This window comes from Acinonyx jubatus, chromosome A2 (genome assembly GCF_027475565.1).
Source record: "Acinonyx jubatus isolate Ajub_Pintada_27869175 chromosome A2, VMU_Ajub_asm_v1.0, whole genome shotgun sequence".
NCBI lineage: Eukaryota > Metazoa > Chordata > Mammalia > Carnivora > Felidae > Acinonyx > Acinonyx jubatus.
Genome location: NC_069383.1, coordinates 108,045,152 through 108,061,982, shown reverse-complemented (window position 1 = coordinate 108,061,982; position 16,831 = coordinate 108,045,152). Strand labels below are relative to the sequence as shown.

Genomic DNA, 16,831 nt, shown 5'->3' with positions numbered 1-16,831 from the left:
CAGCGCTGAGGGATAAAAACCAAGGCCCCAGCAGGAGGGAGCTTCGCCAGGCAGGCCCCCTTGCTAGCCAGACTCCAAAACGGCCCGGCCCAGCCCTGGAGCCCAGCTGGGCGGCCATCCCGCGGGTCCCATCCCAAGGCTGGGCACCCTGCAAGCCAGTGATGCCACAGCCCAGATCCCCATGGTCATAAACTGGTGGCCCACAGCACCCTTAGGTTGACCCACAGTACCTTCTAAAAGCCCGTCATTAGTTGCCAATGCTTAACAATAAGAGACCTCACACAAAATACGGATTTCCAGATTCTCTTGAAAAACCGGATGCTCAGGCAGACGGGGCCCGCTTTCTCACCTGGCACAGCCACCAGAGCGGCAAGGCTGTGTTCCTCAGCCCAGCCCCCGAGCCCTGCAGCAGGGATGGTGCCAGTGCAGGGCTAGCCTGGCGGTGCCCCTCCCCCGGCCCAGGAGGCAGGCACTGTCCCCACTTCTGCTCTGCAGAAATCTAAGAAGTCTAAGGAGTCTAAGAGGGCCTCCAAACTACGGCAGGGCAGAGCGGGCACCCACTGGCAGGAGCCTGGGGCGGGTCCTCTCCCCACCCACAGTGAGCACCTGGACGGACTCAAAAGAACTCAAACCAGGGGCCACCCTGGGGAACTCCTGCCAGGGTCCAGGGGTCCCTGGTGGCCATTTGGGGCATTGGGGGGAAGGTAACACGCAGGACTGGGGATCTGGGGTATCAGCCCAGGAGGACAGGCTGCCCCTGTTGGCGGGGAGGGAGGCAGGTGGCGGGCAGAGCCTCTGGGGAAGACCAGGGGAGTCAGGGAGCACTCCCAGCCAGCCCTGAACAGCTGAAGTTGGCAGGTCCTAAATTAATCAGCTACAATTTCACACGATGTTCGCTCATTCTCGTTCGGTGGGGCCCGGCAGAGGGCCAGCCGGGTCCCTAGAGCTCACCAGTTACTTCTTAAAGCCCAAGAAGACCCAGGCCTGGGGAAATTGAGGGTGTCTTGGGCTTTGTCAGTACAGCAGGCCTGCCCCCAGGTCAGCAGTGGGCAGGGGTCCCTGGGGCCCAGGCTCCAGCATGTGACGAGGACAAAGGACAAGAATCAGGGAGGAGGCAGTGCTGAGCTGGACCGGAGGGCACCCCATGGCCCGCCCTGTCCTGGCTCAGGCCCCTGGACCAGAGCCACTCCCGCCCCCAGGGTGGGTCAGAACGACACGGTGGGAGAGGTGGGGGGGGGGGGTGGTCAGGAGGGAGAGGGAACTGGTGACACAGGCTGGGCCCCAGCTGAGGAGAGGCACCGTCTCCCTTCATAGTGGGTCAAGGCTGGAGGCCTGGCAAGGGGACCTGGGGGAGGTTATGGGGCTGGGGCAAGCAGAATGGGACTGGTACCTCTTCCCCCAGCCCCCACCCTGCTCCAGACCTCCACCTGCAGAGGGGCCCCAGGGTGTGACATGGTGTTCAAAGGCACCATGAGCCCTAGGCAACAGGGAGGCAGAGAGAGCGGGACAGTCGTGCTCCCCACAGGAGCTGGATGAAGCCGGACCTGTTCCCAGGGCGAGGCAGGGCCAGGCAGTCACCGGCTGATGCGCTGGGCTGTGGGAAGAAAGAGCCCTGAAGGCTGGCAGCTCAGGGCAGGAGTGGGCAATGAGGGGCTCTTGGAGGTGGGGCTGCCCTAGACCCCGGGCTTCCTCAGAGAAGGGACACTGAAATCAGGGCCCCCGTTTCCTTTCCAGAGAACAAGGAAGGAGACTACAGTCATGAGCAAGGACCCTGGAGCCAGTAAGCCTGGGCACATGCTGCAGCCATCATATGCCTCAGTTTCCTCATCTGTCAAAAGGATGGCAGGGTTATTGCAAGGACTCAGAGAGGCAGCACCACAAGTGAGAGCTAGCTGCATGCCCGAATGGGACCACACACACACCAGGTTCTGGGCTTCTTCACGCTATGCTTGGGGGGACAGGCTCAGAGAGGCTACACAACCAGCCCCAGGGTCACAGAGCTCGAGAGGGAGAGAGCGGAGACCACACCTAAACTCAGCCATTTGTATGGGATTAAGGTGCAAACAACTGTCTGTGGAGCTGCCCAAAACCCCCCTTCAACTTGGGTGGGTGGGTGCAGGTGAGTGGTGGATGGGGCAAGGCTAGGGCATGCCTTCATGGGGGAGCCTCGAAACTAACGTGGCTCTAATTCCCCAATGATGGGGCTCTCCCACCACCAGGCCAGCAGCCCCTGGGCACTGGGTCCCACGTACCCCTAAAAGGGTGCAGTCCACACACTCATGGTGCAGTGCCCAGCCCAGAGGGGTCCAGGGATGGAAGGAGCCAATGTCCAGGAAAGATGGGGCTCTGGGAGGCAGGTGCAGGGGTGGGTAAGGGAAAGAGCAGCAGAGGTTTTCTTATGAATGGGCCTAAGCCCAGCTCCCACTCAACACAATGGGCCTCAGTTTCCCCTCTGTGGGACCAGGGCAGAGAGGAAGGAGAGCAGGACCAATTAGACTCACAGAACTCCCACCCAGACAGCGGCCCTGGGGCAGGGGAGTGAGGCCAGAGCCAGTGAGGCAGCCGGGGAGTCCGGGCCAGACTAACCCGTTCTCCCAACCTTACAGGGTGGCCTGTGGGCACAGACAGTGCCTTAGCCAGCTGCCTGCCAGCCCACCCACCATCAAATGTGCCACTCCCAGCCCCAGGAGCCCAGCCTCCCACTGGGTGACAGGCTCCAGGGTGCCCTGCAGGAGTGTCTCCAAGCAAGCTTCGCTCCACAGCCCTGCCTGGGGGGGCGGGAGCAGGGGCGGGGGCTGGGGGTGGTTCTCACTGCAGCCACACTGGCCCTGCCAGAGCACAACCCACCTGACACACACACACCCCCCCAGGGGCTCTGCTGCTTCCTCCCCCAGCCCCATGTACCCTCCCTGGGGTGGGAAAAGGGGGTGCATGCTGGGTGGGGGCCCCAACCCTGGGAAGGGAAAGAGCCTATGCCCAGGCTGCAGACAGCACCCTTGACACTAGGGTAAAGAAAGTGGGTCACACCGGAGGACCAGCTCTGAGGGCATGGGGGCTTGCCCAGAGAGCAGCGGGGGCTGAGCTGACCTGCCACCCAGCCTCACTGGCTCGTACGGTGCCTGAACCCCGCAGCACCCCAGGGCACCCCATCCTGGGATGGCCTTCAGTCCACATCTGGGCTCCTACTGCCTCAGGACCACCCCAGCCCAGAGCCCACACATCTGGGTTCATTTCACAGATGGGAAAGCTGAGGTGAGCAGTTGGGCAGGGTGGGGGGGGGGGGGTGTCCCTTCATAAAAGTCTCAGACCCAGTGAACAGTGGAACATGATTCCCAGGGCACCCGTTGTAGCGGAGACAGGGAGACCCCCTCCCGCACAACCCAGCGCAGAAGCCGAGAGCAGGCAAGGCCCTTCTTGGTCCCAGGCCCAGCCCCCACCCACGGGTACACGCTGGGCGGGGAGCTGTGTCAGCACCAGGCCTGGGGACAGCTGTTATTTCATCTACCAGGCCCCGCCCCTGGACTGACTCTGGGGCTCCCAGACGCCCCCACCCTACAGTCACCCCAGAAACTTCCTCCCCAGCAGGCCAGCCCTGTGCTGGTCTGGTCCCACTCACCCAGCAAGTTGGGACTGACCCACAGGCAGCTGCTCTCAGCCCCCCCCCCAGGAAGCCCTCCAGCGGCTGCTCCCTGGCGGCCTCGTGCAGCTCAAGGCTTGCTGGTGAGGGAAGGGGATGCAGGCACCACGTAGGCCCTACCCCACGGCACCCCACCCCTCACCCTGAGGAGCCCTCATTGCTCTGGAGTCACAGTGCTCCTCCTGCACCCACCAGCGGTAGGCAGGGGCAGAGGGGTGCTACCCTTGCCCTGCCCTTGGCCTTGCTGTCTCCGCGCAGGGCGGGGGCCTCCCGCCAGCTCCAGAGTGCTGCCTCAGCAGACACTGGATCCCCCGGAGGGGAGGGGGCCGTGCAGGCGTGCCCTGCCCCCACCCCCCCACGGCCTTCCTAGGAGGTCACTGTGCGCCCTCAGAGAGCAGGGCCAGCATCTCCCCGTCCTGGGGGGCTGCAGGGGGTTGGGGCTTGGCCAGTACCCTCATGTGCCCTGACCCACCCTCAGAGCCCCTGAAGCCCAGCCAGAGCCTTTACACCTGCCGGACACCAAAGCAGCCCCACAGGAGGGGCATGGAAGAGGAGATACAGGGGAGCTGGGGCCTGCTGAGGACCCTCTCGGTTGCCACGCCTGGCATTGGATCTGGGCTTCCTGGCCCCAGAGCAAGGCTGTCTCACATCCCCAGGGCTCTGCCCGCCCCATCACCCCCATCCCAGGCCCTGACCTTGCGGATGCGGCCACTGCGTGTGCCGGCGAACACCACGGTGCGGCCCCGGTAGTCATAGGCAGCCACGGCGGTCAGGCCGTCGTCCTTGTCCACGAAGAGGGGCGTGCCCTCGATCGTGACTGTGCCCCCCAGAGGCTGGTTGAAGTCCTGCCCACAGAAATCGTCGTCGATCTGCAGGGGCTGTGGGAAGGGAGAGGGTGAGACCCCGACCCCGTGCAGCCAGTCTCAGGGGTCCGGGAGTCTTCTGCCTGAGGGCAGCGGGCATTGCAGCCAAGGCTGGCCAGTGCCCCCACTAACTGGGGTGAGGGGCAGGTATGGAAGAGGCAGGGGCTCATGGAGGGTCCTGAGAGGGGCCAGGCTTGAGCCAGGCCGCACAGATGTGGCAGACCAGGGATTCCTGGACCTATTGGACAAACAGAGAAGCCGAGGCTTGCAAAGCAGCCCGAGGCCTGGTGCACATGCCCAGGGTGGGGCTCATCTCCCACACAGCTGCTGCACACAGGCCCCCTGGCTAACCTGTGGGTGGGAGGGGGAGAGCAAGAAAGGAAGCAGCCTAGAGGAGACCAAGGAGGGAGAACAGCCACCCTGGGGAGCAGGCCCATGGCACGGGGCGAGGGCCAGCCCCCAGGGGGCTGTGTGGTACAGGGAGGGCTTATTCGAGACAGGGAACAGGGAACACACCCAAAAGGCAAAGACGGAGGTCGGCTATGAAGCGGTTACTGAAGGGACAGGAAGCGATCAATTCGTGAGGCTCCAGAGAAGATCGAAAGGGCCTGGGGGAGGGCAGGCTCCAGGGGAACAGGGGGACAGCTTGCTCCCCTGAAGCAGGCTCAGGGTCTGAGGTTTGCAGCCTAACGCAGATGGAGTAGGGAACGCTGAGGTGGAGCTGGGCCGAGGGTCCCCAAGTGGTCCCAGGAGCAGAGACCTAGATAGGGCGGCTGTCAGACAGGGGGAGAGGGGATGGACCCAGCCACAGGCACAGGCCGTGAAGAGCACTGAGTGTGACCTCAGCAGGAGCTGCTCTTCCAGGCCTCAGTTTCTCCAGACGCATAACAGAGGTCAAATGCCTTCCCTGAGATGCCAGGGGAGGATGGACAGCGCGTCAGCCTGGCACATGGGGGCCGCGCTCTGGAGGACGGCCCCGTCCTGATGGGTGCCCCACTCCACCCAGGGGCAGACGTGACAGACAAGAGGTGAAAGGACCTTTGCCCTCCCATCCTGCCCTGAAAACAAACCAGTGTCACTCCCAGTATAGAGATGGGACAACTGAAGCCACATGTACCAGGCTTTCCCTGGGCCGCCCGATGAGCCAGAGCAGAGGGCTCCCACCTGGGGAGGTCACCTCAAGGTGCCCCTGAACAATGGATCCTACGGCCTAGGGGAGTGCATAAGATGCTCCCCATTACGCAGCTGGATGCAGGCTGGTCCCTTTGGGGCCTAGAGACAAGAGCCGTGGCTGCTGACCACCAAGCACCCAGAGCCCATGCGTTTAGGCTGCCCCAGAGTCAGGGCTGGTGCCCTCAATGCCACTACCAGGTGAAGCCAGAGGCCCAGAGAGCAAGCGCACACCCCAGAGCAAGGGTGAGCAGGGCCTCTCGACAGAAGACTAAGTGGGAAGACAGGTCTGGGACCCACACCACCCCAGTCTGGACCCAGCCAGCTCTGCCTCTTACTGGCACTGTGGCCCTGGTCACTGAGCCTCAGTGACCTCATCTGTAAAAGGGAGACAAGCCAGGGCAGCAGGCATCTGGGGCAGTGCGAAGCACGTGGTCAGTCCTCTGCCCACTGCCTACAGGGGCTCTTGGACTGGTGGACACGGTCCCATCGCCCTGTCTTCAAGGAAGCAAGATGGCGGCAGGCACAAGCTGGGAGGCTGACGCCCCAGGAGCAGCCCCGACCCTCTGAGGGACGCGGGGCCGACGGTGGTCCTGCACAGGCGCCACGGATGGGGACGGCGCCTACTCACCGAGTTGATGCAGCCCAGCTCCTTGTTGAGCAGCCAGGGCAGCGACAGCTTGCCCTCGCCGCGGTAACAGGACTGGATGCGCTCCTTGATCTTCTCCTTGATGGCCCTGAGCGTGAACAGGCACAGCACGGACTCCTTGGGTGGCTTCACACGGTTCTTCTGGCCCTGCGCGAACACGGTGAACAGCACGTCCTCGTCCTCGGCCAGGCCCAGCTGGCGGGCCAGGGCGCGGCCGGGCCGGCTCAGGTAGGCGTCCTGCACCAGGCGGTACTCCACGCCCGCCTGCTCGCAGCCAATGGGGAACTCGACGTACGAGTAGAACTTGGGGTCATCCACGCACAGGCGCACGATCTTGGAGGTGAAGAAGTGCTCGCCGGCGGCGTCGGGTGAGGTCAGCTGCGTGTCCAGCTGCAGGGTGAGGTAGTAGACGAACTGCTCGCTGCGGAAGCTGTACACGTAGTAGATGTCGAAGGCCGGGAACTTGGACAGCGTGTCCGAGGGGATCTTGAGCTGCGACGACACGAACTCATCCTGGTACACGAAGCCGAACATGTCGGCGTCCTCCTCGTTGGCCATGAGCCGGCGGCTGGACAGCGTGGGGAAGTACTCGGACTTGCCGTCAATGGGCGTGCCCACGAAGAGCTTGGCCTGGCCCTGGCCCGGCGGCCCGGCGATCAGCACGCCGGCCATGCTGCCCGCCTCCCGCACGCTGGACAGGTAGTGCTCCTTGCGGTGGTGGGGCTCGCCCAGCTTGAAGAGGTCGTCCAGCCGCAGGAACTGGCAGATGCCCTGGGAGGCGCTGCCGCAGGCCAGCAGACGGTTGGCGGCGTAGTCCAGGAGCAGCAGCTTGTTGACGTTGTCGGTGCTGCCCAGGCCGTGTGGGCACGACTGCACGCTAGGGGGTGGGTAGCACTTCTCGTTGTCCTCCACAGGCCCCGTCACGTGGGCCCGCAGCAGCGTCAGGTTCCCCGAGAGCTTGTAGATGCGGTTCACCGCACCCACGTACACCTCGCCGGTCTGCTCGTGGACCACCAGGTGGGTAAGGCCCCAGTCGCTGGCCGAGAAGGTGCGGAAGGCGGGCTGCGGCCCCCCACCAGCCCTGGGTGCCCCCGCTGCCGCCCGTGCGCCCCCCAGCAGCAGCAGCAGTAGCGGGAGGACCCGCAGGCTCAGACGTGGCAGTGACATGGCAGGCCGGGGCCGCGGGCCGAGGCGCTCAGGTCCTGCAGAGGCGGGAATCATGGGGCCGGGAGCCTCAGCCCTGTGAAGGAGAATAAGCGGGAGAGGGTGCGAGTGTGTGGGCACAGCCCGGACGCATGGGAGAGCACATACACACCCAAGTACACATGTGCATCCCATGAGCTGTGTGCGCCCAGCCCACGCGGGGACATCCCATGCTCCACCTCCAGGGGGCATGACTTAACCCACAAGGAGACACCAGAGGTGCAGACAGGGCCCCTCCGCAAACTGGGCCCTGCAGGCACGGAGAGGTTCACCAAGGGGTCCCCAAGACCAAGCCCGCGAGCACCACGAGTAGCATGGGACACCCACTGGTGTCCAGACATGTACCATCAATGCCTGGTCCTGCCGTTACCAGGCAGAGGAGAGAAATGGACCCAAGAGCAGGGAAGCAAGCGACGAGGGTCGAGGGTCCAGACTGGGAGTCTGGCTGACACCTCAACCTGGAGGCCATCACCTCCTGACTCGGAGTTTCCCCGTGCCCTAGGGAGCACCCCCTCCTCTTGCCACCAGCTCCAAGCTCCTAGGGTGGGTGACCATCTCTCTGCCTGAGGCTTGGGGGATACGTGCTCCCTAGCAGGCCACAGAGGCTCCCAGTCACAGGCACCACCCCCACGGCAGAAAAAATACTCGGGCCCATCACCACACAGAAGGCAGTTCGCAGAGAGGGAGGGAGGCAGTCTGGGTCACGTTGGCCCTGGAGCCACTTGCTGGCTGACCCTGGCCCAGCCCCTTGCTGGATCTTGAGCCCTGCACTTCAAGAAAGAATCCAGAAGCGCTACACTTCCCACCCACCATCCCCATACCCCAGCCAAGAGGTGCCCCCCATGCTGCCAGCACAGCCCTGCCCCCTCCCAGGCTTCCTCTGCCTGCCTCTCAGCTCCTCCTCCACACCCTCAATCCCAGGAAATAGGAAGCCCTCCCAAGAGGAGGGGGGTGGCTCCCCAAGCCTGCCCCTCAGCAGTGGTCCTATCTCCCCAGTCTGAGAAGCCCAGAGGCTGTCGTCCACCTGCCAGAGGCTCCTCCCTCCCATCAGATCGAGTTCCCAACTTCCTCCACCCCCACACCAGGCTTCAGGCATCCCCACTTACACTTTCCAGGTCACACTCTCTGCTAAGGTCCATCAGCGTCATCCCCAAAGTCTCCCCCAAACTGCCCACCCCTCTCCCACCTGGACAAGCACAGCCCTTGGCCTCACCTGAAACACCCATCAACAGCCCAGGCCCTACACAGTAGCCTGGGCCCCATTTCTGAAGTGCACATGAGATCACCGGCCCCCAAATCCTACCATGGACCCCCGCTTCCTCTACAAAAGTCTCCTCTCCTCCTGGCCTGGACACTGGTAGGTGGCCCTGACCAGAGTCCCTCCTCTTTCCCAGCCTCAGTTTCCCAAATTAAAATGACAATAGATCCTCTCTCACCGACAAAAGCGGGAAGGTTGGAGCATGCTCGAAAGGCGCCATCAGCAGGAGAACCCTCCTGGTGTTAGTTAGGAGGGGCCCTGCCCTGGCTCGTATAGACCGGCAGCCCCATTTTACAGGTGGGGAAGCTGAGGCCCCAAAAAGATAGGTGTCCTCTGCCAAGTCCAGGGCAACGGGCCAGACAAGGCCTGTTGGGCCCGGGGCTCCCACAGCTGCCCCTGTAGCACAGGGCCCCTCTGCTCTCAGCCAGGCCTTTGGACTTGCTGTCCCCTCTACTGGGATGTCCTTCCCTCCCCTGCCCGTACACGGGCTCAGGTCTCAGCTGTCTGCCCTGACCTGCCAGCCAAGGGCGGCAGCCTCTTCCTGTCAGCCAGTTACTCCGTTTTAGTTTGCAGCGCAGGGCTCGCTCACGGTCGTTACTTATTGTTCCCCAACTTGCGCTCTTCCCACAGGAATGGTAGTTCCATGAGACGGAGCCTGGCTCCCCGCATGCTCCCAGAGCCGGTGCCAGGGCCCGATGCTTGTGAATGAATGCGTAAATGAACAGGTCCCGGGCAGAGCAAGGCCTGCTCCTTCACCTTGGCCTCAAGTCTCCACATGTTCCTGTGCCCAGTCAACACCCGCACCCACCACTCGGGTGGGGAAATTGAGGTTCAGGGAAGTGAGGAGGTTAAGCCAGGATCCCACAGCAAGAGGACCAGGTCGTGCTGCTTCGAAGGACCCTCGCAGCTTGCTGTCACCTGTCCTTCCTTGAGGATTTTCACTCAGACATCACCCCAAGAACCATATAGCCACCTATGCTGGCAGCCAGGAGAGGAGTCCCCAGCCCCTCCCCCACGCCCGACCCCTGTCCCCAGCACAGGAGACCAAGCAGAACAGGAGTCGGGAGTCAGAGAACAGGCTCCTCACAGTGTCAGCGGGGCCTGGGCTGAAAGCTGAGTGCATGTGAACTCCAAAGAAAACATGAATCACTCACCGTTTATCAGTTCAAAGCAGGCCTGCAATTACCAGGGGCTGGGCTCTCCCCTCCTCCGGGATAATTATACACGTCTTAATGCAATTACGGGCCCTACTTTTTATATTAAACAGGAGAAACCCGGCTGAAGAAGCCACCAGTCAAACTCCAGACTGGCCCTGGGCCCATTTCCACCCCCCACCCCCGCCCCTCCCCAGCTGGGGCTGCTAGCAAGGGACTGGCCAGGGTGGGTGGGACTGCCAGCTGGGAAAGGGGGATCCCAAGTCCAGGGCTAGGTCCCTTACATCCACCATCTCACAAGGGCCAGGGAGGACATTTAGGTCACTTCCCTTATCTTAGAGTTAGGGAGTCCAGGGTTTGGACAGACCCAAGGTCACCTGGCAAGACAAGATGAAATCCCACGCTCCCACAGAAACCTAGATGGCCAGCTGACCTGCTGGGGCTTATGTCCCACAGACCTCTGGTGTGCCCAGAAAAAAACGCATTCATTCCAAAGCCGGGTCTGGGTACTGGGGAGGACTGTGCTGGGCTGGGGGAGGGGAGCACTGACAGATGCCAGGAGGGCATCTGGGAGGGGAGCAGAACTGGCCACCCTGGTCTGGGGAGGCTCCTCCGGGGGGCCTCTCCACCTGTTCTAAGAGAACAAGGCACACTGAGAGCTGGTGGGAGGAGGCATCTTGGGTGGCAGAGCAGCAAAGAGTCCAGGCCAGGGACTGGAACCTGCTGGACCATGCAGAGGGGACAGTGAGAATGACTGCAGCTTCCCGGCAGGGGCAGTGGGCTGTGCCGGGGGCCCAGTCTGAACCACCCTGGGAAGGGAGAAGCTGGACTGGTGTTGGGTGTGCCAACTGGGGGTTAGCCAGGGAGACAGAGCTCAGGACAGAGGCAGATGGGAACACAGCACAGTGGGCTCCACTCGTGGACAGGATGGGCTTGGCCGCACAGCAGAGCACGGAGAGAGCAACATCCCCTTTCCCTCTCCAGGGCCCGGCAGCCACCACCACTCCTTCTTACCCTGAGAAACAAAGGCCTTCACAGCCCTCTTCACAGAGGGAGAGCCTAATCTCCATGCCCTCCCACTCTGGATCATTCTGGGACTTGGGCAGGTTGGGGCATGGGGGGATGGGGAAGATACTGCCCTGCCATCCTGCCCAGAGGTACCCCATTAGCAACCAAAGCAGAGAGCTGTACTGTCACCCACCTTCCCCCAACAGAGGCCCTGGGAGGCTGTCCCAAGCTGTCCTGCTCTCCCACCAGACAAGTCCTATGGGATCAGGATCTGGAAGCACTGGAGTCCTGCTTACAAAAAGTGCCCACCACTCAGACCTTCTCTTGGGGTGCCCTCCCCTCCTGGCCAGCTGCTACTGACACAGGTACCTTCCTGGGGGATCAGAACACGCAGGCAACAACCTGGGGGCACAGGAGCCCAGCAAAAGGGCTGCCCACTTCGTCCACAGCATTTCATTTGTCCCCCCCCCCCCCCCCCAAACACACACCTCAGCCACACAGAGGCTTGCCAGACCTCCGCCTCTGCTGAAACGCCCTTCCTGGGCCTCCCGGTGCCACCCTCCCAGGCTCATGTGCAGCCTGGCTCTGAAGGGGAATCACTGGTTTTCTCATCTGCCTCCGGCATGGGACTAGGTGCTTCTCAAGGACTGGGCAGAGTCTCGGCTGCCTAGTGCAGCACCTGGTCTCTCCGGCACACCCCACACCAGCAGGGAGCCGAGGAGACCTAGGGCTTGCTCCCCAAGGGCCAGAAGAGCAAAGACTGAGCCCCACCCCCCTTCCCCCAGACCCAGAGAACCGCCTGGGCATGGAAAGAGGTGGAGCAGAGTAAGCCGCTGATGCCCCGGCGTGGGGGACAGAGGCCCGGTCCACATCCCCCCCAACACACACACCCCTTTCTTTCAAGGGGCGTGGCCCCAGCACCCCACAGATGAGTCAGGGGCAGTTCTCGGCTATAAGCAGCCACTGGCGCCCCTATCACCCCCCTTTCTCGGACTGCCCCTGGGATCTCACAGCAGGCACGGGCCTCTTTTGGAGCCCCGCTCCCCCTTCCCCAAGGCAGCCCCGAATCAGCCCCGCCGCCCCCAGCTACGCGGCGTACCAGGCCCGGGACTGTCCAGGAAGCAATCGGAAGCCTCCGAGGAAAGCGGGCTGACCCTGGAGAGGCCCTGGAAGGGGGAGGCTGAAGAGGCCCGAGCGAGCGGGGCGGCCGCCCGGGCGGCACCCGCACCGCCCCCTCCCAGCCCGAGTGAGCGGCCCTGCGGGCCAGGGGCGGACACAGCGCCCGTCTCCCGGCACCTCGGGCCAGAGGGGGCGGGGGCGGGCGTCGGTCCCGAAGAAGCGGCTCCAACTTCCACCCCAGCGCCCTGAGGGCCAACAGAGGATGGAGCCCCGCAAGACCTCCTCCGGCTCCCGCGGCCCTGCCCAAGCGGCCGCGCAGCCCGGCCCGGGCCTGCCCAGCCCGGCCCGGCCCTGCTAGCGGCCGTAGGTCGGAGTGCGCGGTCCAGCCCCGGGTTCGGCCTGGGCACCCGCAGGGCCCTCCCGCCGGGGCCGCCGCAAACTTTCTCTTCTGCCTTTGAGGAGGGGGCAGCGCCGGCCCCCGCCCCCGCCGCGCCGCCGGGAGCGCTGCCCGGCGGAGCTCGGCGGGCTGGGGCGGGCCGAGCCGGGCCGGGCGGGCAGGGAGAGGCCGGCGGCGCGGGGCCTGGGGCCGCGGTCCGATCCCGGCCGGGCGGGGACAGGACGAGCTCAGCGCCGGCGCCACGGCCGCGCCCGGACACACGCGGGCGCCGGGCCGGAGCCGCAGGGACACGCGGACCCGCGGACACGCGCGCCGCAGTCCTCCGCGCACACCCCCTGCTCGCGCGGCCGCACGCCCCGCGCCCCGGCCGGAGGCCGCTCTGCTCCGGCCCGAGGGCGCCTCCCACCCCGGCGCGCCCCCCGCCCGGGACCCCCACCCGACCCCATTCCGCGCCGCGGGGAAAGTTGCGCGCCTACTCACGGGCTGCCCCGGGGCGCGCCCCGCCGCCGGCCATCGCCGCGCCCCGCCGCCCGCGCCGCCGCCGCCGCCCGCCCCGCCGCGGGGCCGCCGAAGCCGCGCAGGCCGCCCAGGCCGAGGCCGCCGCCGCGCCCGGGCTCCGCTGCGTGGCCGCGCCGCTGCTGCCCAGCATGAATGGGGCGCCGAGCGCCGCGCGGCTGCGGACCGGCCTCGCTCTCGCCGCCCGCGGAGCGCCGCGCCGCGCGCATGCGCTGCCCGAGGCCGGGGGGGCGGGGCCTGCGGGGGCGGGGCGGGCGCACGGGGGCGGGGCCGCAGGCAGCCTCCAGAGGGCGCTCTTCCCCGCGCCGCGCGCCCGCCGGGGCCCACCTTGCGCCTTCAAAGGGCGATACAGTCGTCCGCCTTAACAGCTCGGCTCCGGGTCCGCGGCGGAGCGTCCCCCGAGCCCCAAGTGCCCGGCCCGTTCTGAGCCCGCGTGACCAGGGATGGGCCCGGCCTCTGTGTGCCAGGCCTAGGACTATAGCCTCCATTCACACAAGGGTAAACTGAGGCCCGCGTAGGGAACGCGCCTTGCCTCGGGACCTGCAGGGCCGTGGGTCCCGACCCTCGGCCTTCCGCAACCACAACTGTTGGGTGGGATGGGCACCCTCGCGGGTGAGCGGAACGGCGTCCCCTGCTGACGGGGCCGCAGGACCGCCCGGCTAGGGGGACGTTCAGTCGGAGGTCCTGAGGTGGGGGCGTGGCGGGACGCGAACCCGCGGTTCCCGGGACGCGGCCGGGAGGGCAGGGCTGTGCGGGGGCCGGGGCTGGCCCGGCGGCGAGCGGGCGATCGCCCGGACGGAGCTCGCACAGCGCTGGGTGGCGGCGCGTTCCGAGAGCCCCCAAAGGCGGGGGCCCGGGAAAGGCTGCCCCGCGCCCGGCACCAGGCCGAGAGGAGGCGCGGTGGCAGGAGCGCCGAGTGGCGGAACCCAGGACCGGGAAGCCTGGCGCGGGGAGGGCGAGCGGCTGGGGGATCCGGCCCGACAGCAGGAGAGCCACCGGAGGGGCCTTTGCTGTGTGTGAACCGTGCGTCATCCCTAGACTAGAGGACACCTCGCTCCACTCGGTCAAGAAAGAGAACGCGGCAAGGAGCTGAAACCTGGCTGAGGGGCCCTCCCAGCTCGACCCTCTCCTCCCTCCCTCCGCTCACACAGCCCCTATCCTTGCTCCTGAATTAATCTTTTCTTCCTTTTCCCTTGGGTTCCACCCTTTATGCGCGTGTCCCAGACGGCGTGCTGCTTTGCTGTGCTCGTCTTGGGACAGTTTGGAAAATTGGTCTTCCCGCTATGAGGGCCCAGGCCAGCCCGTGTTGCTGATAGGCACTTGGTTCGCTCTGCTTCGTGGCGCCTCCCCCTCCCGCTGATGGACACGGGTCCTCGTTTGTGGGTCACTGTGCCTCAAGCTGTGATGGACATCCTGTGCAGGCTCTCGGTGGCACACTAACACCCCAGGGTGGATTGAGGGTCACCCAGTAGGTGTATTTTTAGTTTGGTAGATACCAGAAAAACAATTTTCCCGAGGGATGGCCCCAGGGTGCACTCCCAGGCGTAGTGTGGGTGTGTCCCAGCAGCCCCCATCCTCACCCACATTTGCTACTGTCGCTGTTGAGATTTGCATACCTGGTGATACGCACTGATTTTTCACAGTGGCTTTAATTTACGTCCCCCTAAAACAAGGGCGAGCATCTGTTTCAAAAGTCCTATTCACTGTTGTATTTAGCACGCACTGATTTAGTGGTGACTCAACACAGGGCTCTGTTGCATTTTACAGATGGGTAAACTGAGGTGGGGGAGGCGAAGTGTCCTGCCCAGGTGCCCTAGGGTATAGGTGGGTAATCCTAGCAAACAAGACCCAAGCATCTTCCTTCCTCGTGGACTTCTGAGGCACGCACACAAGGGTGCAGCTCCTGGCAAGACTAGTTAACACATAGCAAGTCCTGTCTGCTCTCAGAGCCTCACTTTCTTCATGCACCAAATGGCTATAGGAGGCCCCCACCGTCACCACCCCCCCCCCACACACACACAGAGCTGTGGTGAGGAGGCATGAGTGTGAATGTCGTAGTGGTCCTGAGAAAATGTCCATCCTGGCTCTGTGTTGCCTCTGTCTGCTGGCTTCAGGATTGTCCCCACCTCTCTGCCTGCTCTTTTGCCAGCCTGTCCTTCCTAGGGCCACTGAGGCAGGCATTGTTCGAGGCCCTTCTCATTCTGCTGCATCATCCCAAGAGCCATGGCTGCTCCTTTGGGGAGCAGCCCCCCATCTCCAACTGTTTTCAGGGAAGCAAGCTCAAGAGGGCCACTGGACTCTGGGTGGCATCCAATGTGGCACCCCCCCCATCCCACAGTTGCCCAAATAGGAACCCCAGTGTTTTCCTGGCTACATCGTCCTTCTCCCATGTCGCCTGCATCCTGCAGCCCAGTGGATCCTCTCTAAAATGCTATTCTGGGTCACACCATTTTCCTCCATCCCCACTCCACCCCGTGTTCCTGCTCATGTCACCTTTCTGTCTACTCCCTAAACAGTGGCAACAAGATCTGATCAAGATGGAAATCTGAGTATGTAATGCTCGTAAATTATGCCGGACTGACAATTCCAAGTGGACCCTAGGCCCCAGAGCGATGAAAGTGATGGAAAAAACAAAAAACAAAACAAAACAAAACAAAAAAACAAAACCCACAACACTTTCAGAAAACAATAGAGCAAAGTATCTTTATGACCATGGGCTAGAGAAGGAGTTCTTCGACAAGATGGCAAAATAAATAAAGGAAAGAAAAAGAGAAAGAAAGAAAGAAAGAAAGAAAGAAAGAAAGGGAAAGGAGGAAAGAAAGAAAAGAAAACTATGAATCAATTTGACTACCTTAAAATTTGTTATTTTGGGGACACCTGGGTGGCTCAGTCGGTTGAGCAACCGACTCTTGACTTCAGCTTAGGTCATGACCTCATGGTTCACGGGATCAAGCCCCACATTGGGCTCTGGGCTGTGTGTGGAGCCTGCTTGGTATTCTCTCTCTGCCCTCCTCCTGTGTGTGTGCATGCGCTCACTCTCTCTTTCTCTCTCTCAAAGTAAATAAATAAAATTGGTTACTTTTGTTCATTCAAAGTTACAAGAGAGGAAAAGGCAAGGCAAGCTGGGATTTAGGAAACGATATTTTCAACACACACATATACTTGCCGAAAGCTGTGGATCCAGGATACAGAAGGAACTTCCGAGAGTCAATAAAGCAAAAGGCAACAATCCAGCAGGAGAACAGGGAGAGGACCCCAGCAGGCGGTTTGCTGGAGAGGAAATGGCAAGTCATTGTTGATGCAATGAGCCCAGTGCAGTGGGTTCTGCGCTCTGGGGCTCCCATCTGACCCAGGGGCACCCCTGCCTAAGCATTGCTCTGAGCTGAGGCCCGGACCCCCGGTGCAGAAGGAGAGGAGGGGATGCAGAACTGGGATCTGCAGCCAGGTCCATGGCCGCTGCTCTGCATCCCACATCACACGGGGTGGGGGAAATGAGTCAGCAGGGCTGCCGGAGCCCTTCCTCTTTGGGCTTCCTCTGTGGGTTTTGCATCTGTTTGCCAGTGCAGTTCAAGAGGGCATGGGAGTTGCTGGATGGTGGGGAACAATTTGTAGGAATGCATTTCTGATCAGGGGGGTGTCTGGTCAGGAGCCTCTTTCAATACCTTCCAATGTTTCCTGCCACCTGGAAGCAAGCAGCTCCAGGGGCCATTTGTGCATTTTGGCAACTCAGAGCTTTGTGCAAAGTAGGTTTAAGGGTGCTTTCTGCCCTACCCGAGACAGGCCCCCACTGCTGATGGGCGAAGAGGAGTCTCAGGGGGAGCACACTGATGTAGAGCCACTGATCCCCAGCCCTGAGT

General features: G+C 63.0%; 1 protein-coding gene across 2 annotated transcripts in view; it reads right to left on the bottom strand.

Annotated features, from left to right (window-relative positions):
- Positions 1-13,054, bottom strand: part of PLXNA1 (plexin A1) — a 49,304-nt gene extending 36,250 nt beyond the window's left edge. The window contains exons 1-3 of one of the 2 annotated variants that reach the window (XM_053218835.1): positions 12,939-13,054; positions 6,302-7,559; positions 4,333-4,515 (exon numbers count right to left, since the gene is read on the bottom strand). In XM_053218835.1, the coding sequence (XP_053074810.1) occupies positions 4,333-4,515; positions 6,302-7,540 (1,422 nt within the window). In that variant the 5' untranslated portion in view covers positions 7,541-7,559; positions 12,939-13,054. Of the gene's footprint in view, positions 1-4,332; positions 4,516-6,301; positions 8,297-12,938 lie in introns of those variants that run through there. The other variant, XM_027049820.2, reaches the window with a different exon arrangement.
- Positions 13,055-16,831: the final 3,777 nt, after the last annotated feature.